Here is a 10,660-nt window from a genome sequence, read left to right as displayed (position 1 = left end):
TTATAAATTGTAACTAACTGCTCCTCAGTGAAAGAATTACGGACTCTGTACAATAATCCAAGTTTCTTTGAGGCGGTTTTAGCAAGTGATCTAACATGAGAGGTCCAGCTGAGAGCATTGTTAAGCGAGACGCCGAGAATTTCAATATTTTTGGATATGGGAATATTTGTAGCATTGAAGGTAATATACGATTCTGGCAATACCTGTCTATTAGTAAACTGTATATATTTAGTTTTACTAGCATTAAATGGGACAAAGTTATTTTGTCTCCATTCACTGATCGTGGATAAGTCTTGCTATTAAAGAGGTGCCTGTACTGAGTTGAGAGTTAGAGATATCGGACTTTGTAAATGGATGTTTGAGTGTATATGAACTATGAAGTGTTTAGTCATCTGCATATGAATGGATGGGATTTTGGGTGACAGATAAGAGATCATTTATATGAACGAGGAACAGGGTTGGTTCCAGAACTGATCCCTGTGGCACACCGGCGTTAACTGAGTGGAAAGTGGAATATACATTATGTACTTTTACTCTTATTTTTCTATTGTAGAGATATGAGGAAATCAAAGGAACAAAAGAGTTTAGTCCATAGCATGGGAGTTTGGACAACAGGGAACGGTGCCACACTCTGTCGAAAGCTTTAGAAATATCCAGGGCTGCATGAGTTTCACCATGTAGGTCAACTGATTGATGGATGGTATGAGTCAGGAGATTGAGTATGTCAATGGTGGATCTTTCTTGGCGAAAACCATATTGTCTATCACTAATTAAGTTTTTGGATTCAAGATGTTTAACTATGTGCTTATTAATTACAGTTTCAAAAACCTTACCAAGAGAAGATGTGACAGCTATTGGTCTGTAATCAGAGGGGTCAGAGGAACTTCCTTTCTTTGGAATTGGGTGGATATTGGCTTCTTTCCATGACTTAAGGAATGAAGAAGTAAGTATTCATAGTCTGAATAATTTTGCAAGAACAGAGGCAAGTTCTGGGGAACACTTTTTCAAAACAATTGGCGGAATTCCATCCGGGTCTGGAGCTTTGTTGGTAGATAAATTGTCTAGGATGGATTTCACGTACCTTGTCTGTATTTTAAGTGGAACGACGTCAGGAGAGTCAAGTTCTAGTGCTGGGACATAATGGCTGGCTTCCTCTAAGGTAGAATTTCTGCCAAATGTATTGGCAAAGATATCTGCTTTCCCACGTGGGTCATTTGTAATGTTGCCATCTGGAGATTTTAGTGGGGTAATGGATGATGACTTGTTAAAGTTATTATTGAAAGAATTGAGAGTTGACCAGAATATTCTATTGTCATTAAGGTTGTTAAGTGGTTTTGATGCTTGATTTTGAAGAAAGTTTGATTTAGCAAGATTAATTAAAGTTTTTGCATGGTTTCTAGCAATTTTAAATTGAGAGAGTGATTCAGATGTTGTTGTTGTTGTTGAGATACGTCCCACTATAGTAGTTAGGACCCGGGATCAGGGTGGAGAGCCCGCCAGAGTTGTCAGAATTTTAGGTGGAGCGTCCTCTACGAGGAACTCCTCGGACTTGTTAATTTTGAAAATATTTGAGGGTCAGTCTCTTTGAGACCACTCAAGAGTATGTCTGGGTCAAGAGCCTCCTTTATGATGTTATTCATCTCTGCTCTGCTGATGGTGTTGCTAGCGTGGAGGTGAAGATCGGGAACTGTAGGCGTGGAGAATGCAATGCCTTCAGTGTCGATCTCGGCTGGTGGCGGTGGTTTTGGCTGTGTCCCCCTCTTCCTCTTTTTCTTCGTTAACGGTGGTGGAGAGGGAGAGGTACGTGCCTCCTCAGTAGGCTGGAGGTTCACGTCAGCAGCAGGAAGTGGTGAGGGGGAGGTGTGGTCGCCTTCTTCCTGTATGATGGAAAGGACAGGAGAGGCGGCCCTTCCCTCAGCTGCTGACGGCGGGCGGTGATCTTCGGCGGTGTCGGTGTCAATGTCCATGGGTGGGGCAGATGTTTTTTATTTCAAGTAATAGTTATATGCTGATGACTTTTGGGCTGTTGCTCTGGCACAGTTGCTGTCAAACCATTTTGGAGAGGTCGATCTTTTAGTGAATTGTTGACTTGGTATGAATAAATCCATACCAGCTAGTATTAAATCGCAAATGTGGGACTGGGTAGAACTGACATCACTAGAGCAGAAAGACTGCCATGGAATGTCAGCAAGATAATTTCTATATTCATCCCAGTTTGCCCTATCAAAGTGCCATCGGGTTACCCTGACAGGTTCAGAGTGGGGAGGTTTGGGAGGGCTAACTAATGAGGCTTTGATGAGATTGTGGTCAGAGGATCCAAGTGAAGACAATACTTCTATCCTGTACTGATCGGGATTATTTGTCAGGAACAGATCCAAAAGATGGGCATTATGGTCAGGATTATCTGGTATTTTGGTTGGTTGCTTTACCAGGTGCATGAAATTAAATGATTCTGCAAACAGCTCGCACTCTAGACCAGCATTGTCAGTCCTGGCAGAGTGCAATAACCACTCAACATTATGTATGTTAAAATCACCCAAGATGGTAATTCCGGTGTTAAGGGCAAGATTTAGGTTACTCAACTGTGTGGAAATGGAATCAAATACACTGGGTTCAGAAGAAGCACTGAGGGAACGATAAACGACACAGATATATTTGGTAATACTGCAGAAGATGCTAATAAGTTCGTTGTATTTTTGTCGAACTTGTTGCTCCGTGGATTAGGTGGGGTGACAATGTTCACCGTCTTCCACCAGGCGGCAGGACGTCATTAATTCAGTACTGCGCAGAGAGTTATTGCTTAGCCATAAGCAGGCAGTAATATGAGTATAAGGTATTCAGATAAAGAACAAGCTGATATGGTCACAAGTATAGGTCACAGTGTGTTACAATACCTTGATCTTATTAAAAGTAACACATTTCCTTCCCTCAGCCTGGACCCCAGCCTCTTTGTCAGACACTCTTTGTGGTCTACCATCGTTTATGGTTTTGTCGCCAGCCTTATGGTACTAGGATTTAACCAGAATATATACCAGAGACTGGCTTCGATCAGCAGCCTCGTGGCAGCACAAAGGTGAGGAGCATTTCTTACGTGGAGGTTAAACTATATTATTCTGGTTCTTACACTCTACTTGCGCTAAACATTACAAGGTCTTGTCAAAACCACCTACTCTTTCTGTGCATTTTCTTATTATTGTTGAAAGTATAATCTGAAGCAGAGAGAAAATTATAAGATACTGAAGCTGTGTTCATTTTTACCCCTAGAAATAAATAAACTAGCCCGTTCACTGATGTCCATGCCCTAATATGAAACTCAAGTAGCATCAATACACACAGTCTTAACCACTTGAATTCAAGTATGATGAACCTCACCTGCATTAGTAATTGAAGTAGGTGCATGATCATTATGGTTTCTCAGAAGTTAATGCTCAGAATAACCAGTTTTACCAAAATATTTAAGTCTCAACCAGATTATTGTTTTCTTCATAGATGACAGTAAATGCCAAAACAACAAGTGGATTATATTCTTAACTTTTCAGAGTGAGTGTAGGCTTCATTGTGAGTCAGCTTATTGTCCTGGCTTTGTTTTACTTCTCCGGGTTGGTGGCGTATGCCGTCTACCAACAGTGTGACCCACTTACCTCAGGCAGGATACAGAAACCTGACCAGATCATCCCCTACCTTGTGATGGACAAATTAGGTCACCTCAAGGGTGTGCCTGGAATTTTTGTGGCTGCCATCTATGGTGCTGTTCTCAGGTCAGTTATGCTTCCAAAGGCAGGGACATAGGAAAGACCTTAGACCAAAAGCTTTCGAAGGTTAGATTTACACTTACATAAACTTACGTTTTTGATGGCCTTGGCCATGCATGGTACGTTTAAGCCTTTTTTCCCTTGTCGATGGTAACTGTGATACGCGATCTGACGTAGTTCCGGCACCATTGATACACCACCAGGTAGTACCCTGGACAAGATTTTTTTTTTTTCCTGTCATTTACTTTTCCAAATTCTTTACAAGCTCCTCAGTTTTGAATTTGGAGATTGTCATCTCTTCAGCCAGTGGCCAATGAAGGCTAATAAGTCCAGCCTACCCACGGAATGAGATTACAGTTGTCTAGAAGAGACATGTAAGTGTCGTAGTTTCAACTCAGATTTTGGTAATGTGAAGTTGTTGATTCCCCTGTCCAGGAGAATTATGGTACCATCCACCTTCCACCTAGTGCATACTTTAACATGTTTTTACCAACCTCTTCCTTGGTGGTGGTGACTTAAATTTTTATCGTTCATAGTCGTTCATATCACTTTTCAAGATAAAAAAAATTGACCATGTTTTATTTTCCCAAACACTTTGACAAAAGTCTCCAGTGAACCATGTCACTTGGAATTTGAATTCGCTTCTAAACCTTCCCTTCTCTGTCTCCTCATCTTTCTATTGACACACACACACACACACACACACACACACACACACATACTCTCTCTCTCTCTCTCTCTCTCTCTCTCTCTCTCTCTCTCTCTCTCAACCTTCCATTCTCTTCCTTCTCACTTTTCCCTTACACACACACACACACACACACACTCTCTCTCTCTCTCTCTCTCTCTCTCTCTCCCTCCTCCTCCTCCTCCTCCTCCTCCTCCTCCTCGCTAAAGTGATTTTGCCAGGCCAAGTTCCCCTGACTTGCACCGATTTTTATACCATGTGGCGTTTTGGGATCGCATCGGATGATTTTAACTTGGAATTCAGTTAAAGAAAATTTCGTTATGATACTCAGGCGCGGGAACTCAAGGCTTCTACCAGCGATGGGTCAACGTTAAATCGAATCAGTAAAGTTAGATGATATGGCAAGTACCTACACTGTCTCACAGTGATGTTTTAGCTCTTGATTTATTGGCTATTTTTATGCTGGTTTAGATACATCAGATCGTTTTACTGTCGCTGTGATCTCAGTCCTCTCTGCATCGGACTCAGGCGTGAGGGCATGAACTATTATGTCATCTCGTAACCATCTCTCGTGACACATCAGCATCCATGTACTGACTTTACGCTGCGTTGATGTCATACCAACAATAATGAAAAGAGGAACCTGCTGTCCTAAACCATAAATTTACTACTTACTAAATCGTATAGTTGCAAATAGTTCTTGTTAGATTGCATTGATTTTCACTGTCACTGAAAAAAAACAATCGTTTTATTATTTTGTATTTATTGAACGATTAAAAGGACTCACCTGTTATGGTAAAAATACAAGAGTTATCACTAACACAGGAGCCTAATATTATTGGTTGCTAGTGTGTATGTGAAATTGTTGTGGTGGTATGCTAATATTTTTTTTTTTACATAGTTTCTCATATTCACACCCCACTGAGGTTCCCTTGACATTATATACAAATTCTTGCATACACACTCTTGGTTCAACAAGATAAATATCCACTTTCGCTTCTAACCGTACACTGCAAATGTCTCTCAGTCCATGCCAGTGCATGAAGCACTAGGTGTTGACAGGTCAATTCTCTGAAGACTGAAAGTTGTCTCTTGGAACTAAGGAATAGTTGATTTTCAGGAACTGCAAAACATGACTTGAACCTCACCGCATAAATATGTTCATCTGTGTCACTCATATTCAAAGTTGCTGTTACAATTATTACCTCGCCCGGACGGAGTCCAGCGAGGTATTGTTTTTGGTAGTTTTTTTGTTTCGTTTCATTGTTTGTCAGCAACATTACTGAAAAGCGTCTGAATGAATTTACATGAAACTTTCAGGATATGTAGGCAATGATCCCAAAAAGGAAGTGGTTAAATTTTGGAGGTAATAGAATATTCCTGAAAGGTCAAAATCAAGGTCACGGATTTTCAGAGGGCTATAAGTTGAGACCGTTTGAAGATAGAGATATTTTCTGTTATCAGCATGCAGGAACTCCCATATGGGCTTTCATTTAGCACCAAGACCTTTGACTTTAAGTGACCTTGAAAGGTCAAACTCAAGGTCACAGATATGCAGGGGACTATAACTCGAAACTGGATGCAGAGAGATATTTACTATTATCAACATATATGAAGTTCAATGTGGGCCTTTACTTGATACCATGACCTTTGGCCTTAAGTGACCCTGAAAGGTCAAACTCAGGGTCACGGTTATTCAGGGGGATATAACTCGAAAATGCTGAATATAGATATTTACTATTATCAACATATAGGAAGTCCCATATGGCCTTCTAATTGTTACCATGACCTTTGGCCATATGTGACCCTGAAAGGTCAAACTCAAGGTCATGGATACTCAGGGACCTATAACTCGAAACTGGTTGATAATACAGTTATTTACTATTATCAGGATTTAGGAAGTCTCTTAATGGCTTTCATTTAGCACCATTAAGAGACCCTGAAAGGTCAAACGCAAGATCACGGATTTTCAGAGGGCTGTAACTTGAACAAGGTTGAAAATAAGATAACTGTTGTCGGGTGAGGTTTGTTGCACCTGGCACCACTTGTTCATTCACGCATTTATCTTCCATATGGTACATGTAGAAACTAAACAGTTGTTGTCCTAACAAGTAAACATCCCTACTATTATAGGCAACTGCGAGAAGTCACTTTTGCCCAAAACTAATTCTTGCAAGAACAAAGAGAAGGTATATTTCAATTAGGTTATAATTTGCAAAGCTCTCAGCTCTTGGAGGGTTAATGCACACCCTTCCCCTCACTTCTTCACAGTGTGTCAGTCTGTAAACATAACCTGTTGATGTCTCCATTCATGACAGTTCAATCTCTACCACTGGCAACTCGATAGCGTGTCTCATCTGGGAGGACCTGCTCAAAGACAGGCCGTACTTTAACAAGATGAGCAACAAGTCCTCCACCAACGTCCTCAAGCTACTCTGTAAGATCTCGGATGATAAAATATCGGTTGACTGTTGATTCAGTTTATAGCGTGTGCACAATATTCCTTAACTGTGAAATTAGTATTGTTATATTGTCAATTAGGTCTTTGTTTTCTGTTTTGTTTTGTTTTGTTTTATAGCTGCTGCTGCAGGAGTGTGTGGCATCTGCATTGGACTTGCGGTGCAGCATCTCAGTGGTATCCTCATTGTGGGGTATAAAATTTCTGGTGCCGTTTTGAGTCCACTTGTTGGAATGCACATGGCCGGTCTACTCACACCCTGGGTCAATGCAAAGGTCAGAGATGTTCACAGAATGCTCTTGTAGTTCAGCATTTCAGTCAAGAGAAGCATTTTTTTTTTTTTTTAATTCTTCCGACTGCGAGAAGAACTTATCTAACTTACGATATACGTTTCCATGGACCCCTTCAGTATTACTGATGCTGAAAAAGTTGGGTAACATCGTCTGGTGGTGTCATGATTACAACAAAATACAGCAACTTAGTGAATTAATTTAGTGTAACAAATATTGTGAGATACGCAGTACACGATGATCCAGCTTAACCCCTTTCCAATTATTGTGGTAGGGTGCTATGACGGGCTTCTTGGCAGCCTTGACATTCAACCTGTGGATCACTGTGAGCAACTTTGTCAGGGGTGAGGGTTCTCTGTCTTCTCTCCCACTTTCTACTGACGGATGCCCAGAGAACCTCCTCCACTTCACCAACATCACCACACCTATACCTGATGCCGACCTTGTCACTACGGATATTGTTGATATCCTGCTGACACCCACTCCATCCACTGACAGGTTCGAAGACTGCGGTTATCAGCCAGGTTTACCAAATAATTGGAGAGAGAGTCAAATGCTATACTGCAGTTTAAGAGTAACAGTTTAATTAAAACGAGACAATACATTGCTTATCATAATCTGCCAGAGTAACGTTTTCTGGAGCCACCAATACAGTCATGGTAAATAATTCCTTTGCACATACTGGGTTCAGGATTGGCGAAGCAGCCAACCAGTTTGAAATTATTAAAAGCTAAAAAGGTTTTCTTTCAGTTTTGTATATTTATTTTAATTCGTGACGGCGTAGAAGAATTATTTAGTATCGTTGTATTAATCTCGAGCCCAAGGTTTCCAAGTATACAGCATTTAAGTAGTTTCAACTTGAAATTCTTTTGTTGTCAAAATATAAAAAGCAAGTTCTCTATGGAACAGTAAAACAAAAGTTTATTTTTTTCCAGTTTCTAAGCTTAGCATTATTAAAAATCTGAAATAACTTAACATGACAATGTGAATTAATACTGTGTGGAAATATTGCTCTCCTCTAACCTTACGAGACAGAACATACGAATTTACAGTGTCAGTAATGAGTGTTTTCGTGGGCATAGGTGACATCATTGTGCTTTTTCTTTTTCTTTTTTTTACTTTTATGCCTTCATTGCTAATTACACTTTAATATTTTGTTGTGCAGTAATTATATATTTATAATACTGACACCTTTTGCATCAATTATGTGAACGGGAATAATAAGATATTGAGAAAGAGGTGTATCTAAATCACACAAGCCGACGAGTGAGGTGAAAATGGAAAGGGTGGGGGAGGGAGACCAATAATGAGGATGGGGCAATGGGGTGGAGAGGCATATAAGCGAGGATGATGTGAGTTTGAGGGAGGGCACCTTGATGGTGGAGGATAGGGTGACATGGAGACGATTTGTCTGTGGCCACTCCCTCCACGATTCTGACCATATATAGATAAACAAACAGATGCTTGATCTTCATTATAACCGAAATATTGCTCCTGTGTCAGGGTGGAGGGCAAGACTGTGTACGACATCTCCTACTGCTACACCACATTGTTTGGCTTCCTCATCGTCTTAGTGGTCAGCAACCTTGTCTCCCTCTGTACCGGTGAGTCTTCTTCTAAGGTGTTATCTCTAACCATTTTGTTTTCACTTGACGGAACTAGGCCACTCCCACAACTAGAGTACCAAGCAGTGGTCGTACGAAGTTCGATGAGTCTTAGTTAAGAAGGAATGATTATTCTTGTATTCTTCGTTCTTAGCCAAATGGACCCAACAACCTAAGTATCACTGGTTATTAGCCAGTCTGCATTTGGAAATCAACTAAGATGAACTGGGAAAAAACATGTTATAGTAACTAACATCCTACGTACGAGCCATATCTCTTCACAAACTTAGCTGAGTTTAACATGAGTAAATTAAGCGGACGGAATATTTGTGTGTGTGTGTGTGTGTGTGTGTGTGTGTGTGTGTGTGTGTGTGTGTGTGTGTGTGTGTGTGTGTCTGTGTGTGTGTGTGTGTGTATGTGTGTGTGTGTGTGTGTGTGTGTGTGTGTGTGTGTGTGTGTGTGTGTGTGTGTGTGTGTGTGTGTGTGTGTGTGAGACTAAAAAGTTAAATGGAATTGGTTACACTGATGGGTCATTGTACTTCAGTTATAGTCTTTCTGTCTGCTTAAATGTGCAGCTTGTAGATATAATGCTAGTGTGAGTGTTGTGATGTGTGTTGCTGTGAGTACAGTAGTTCCATGAGTGTTGCGGTGCTGAGAGTGTGGTGGCGGCGCAAGTATGGTGATGGGGGTTAGTATGGCAGTGCTGTGAGTGTTGTGGTACTGAGAGAGTGGTTGTGGCATGGGGTGTGGTGTTACTGCGAGCATGCAGACATTGTGAGAGTTGTGCTGAGAATCTGGTGATGACTTGAGTTTGGTGTTGGTATTAGTATGACAGTGCTGGGTGTTATGCTGAGAACTTAGTGCTGGCGTAGGTCTCGTGCTACTGTGAGTAAATCGATGCTGTACCGAAAACAGGGTGGTGGCGTGGTTATGGTGTTCCTATAAGTAGGCTATATCGATGCTGTTACTGTGTCCTTCCTGACAGGTCCTGTGTCCTCCGGTGCAGTGGACGAGAGGCTGACCAGTGCCTGTAGCGCCAGACTGCACCGTTGGCTTATGGGAAGAGAACCTGACAGTTCTCCAGTTGCCAGGACCACCACTCCAGAAGACAGCATGGAGACTGAACTGGCACTTGCTTAACTCATATGATCCCATGACGCATCTTGTTTTTTTGTCTTCACACCTGCATAACTCTTTAGTCCTATGACGTGCACATACAGAATTTTGTCTTTCATTTTTGAACTATATTAACAGTTTCGTAAAATGTGTATCTGTGTATAATTCTTAGTTTGGTTAAGTATATGTGGCTGAATATAAATTGGAGGCTACGTGACCAAATTCGTTAATACTGCTTGTTTGTTTTTTACACTGAGGGGCAATGAAAAGGTCTGGGATCAAGGAGTGGCTGGTTAGAATGGTTATGGCTATGTATGTGGGTACTCGCACCCAGACGAGAGTGAATGGAGATTTGAATGACGAGTTTTCCGTGAATACTGACTTGCATCATGGGTCAATCTTGAGCAACTTATTATTTGTCATGGTGCTTAAAACTCTCTCACGTGACTTCAGAAATAGTTTTCTGGACTTCTGTGGGAGATACTGTATGCTGATGACTTGGTGTTGATTGTTTTCGCGTTCGTGAACTTAAATCCTCTAAGTCCTCTATATTCTGGCTTTCACTAACCTGCCATTCCCTGACTTATTATGTCTATGCATTGCACTTATTCCCTATTTCTGCCGACTACACAAAATTCTTTCATCATCTTCCCTCGATGGTGGAATACGTTCTTTCTATTTATCCTTTCCCTTAACTCTCCTTTCTAGGTATTTCCATTGTTCACCACCATCTTTGGCTCTCCTATCCATTC

At 41.1% G+C, this 10,660-nt stretch overlaps 1 protein-coding gene across 1 annotated transcript in view; it reads left to right on the top strand.

The window, feature by feature from the left end:
- The window catches only part of LOC145418347 (sodium-coupled monocarboxylate transporter 1-like), a 25,823-nt gene extending 15,891 nt beyond the window's left edge, over window positions 1-9,932 (top strand). Inside the window, exons 5-11 of the mRNA XM_080286779.1 lie at window positions 2,933-3,073; window positions 3,540-3,758; window positions 6,759-6,877; window positions 7,019-7,173; window positions 7,463-7,686; window positions 8,692-8,792; window positions 9,778-9,932. Of these exons, the coding sequence (XP_080142905.1) occupies window positions 2,933-3,073; window positions 3,540-3,758; window positions 6,759-6,877; window positions 7,019-7,173; window positions 7,463-7,686; window positions 8,692-8,792; window positions 9,778-9,932 (1,114 nt within the window). The remainder of the gene's footprint in view (window positions 1-2,932; window positions 3,074-3,539; window positions 3,759-6,758; window positions 6,878-7,018; window positions 7,174-7,462; window positions 7,687-8,691; window positions 8,793-9,777) is intronic.
- The last annotated feature ends 728 nt before the right edge of the window (window positions 9,933-10,660 follow it).

This window comes from Coenobita brevimanus, chromosome 14, assembly GCF_032717465.1.
Source record: "Coenobita brevimanus isolate Jiangsu-jjx chromosome 14, ASM3271746v2, whole genome shotgun sequence".
Lineage (NCBI taxonomy): Eukaryota > Metazoa > Arthropoda > Malacostraca > Decapoda > Coenobitidae > Coenobita > Coenobita brevimanus.
This window is presented reverse-complemented; position numbering and strand designations above follow the sequence as displayed.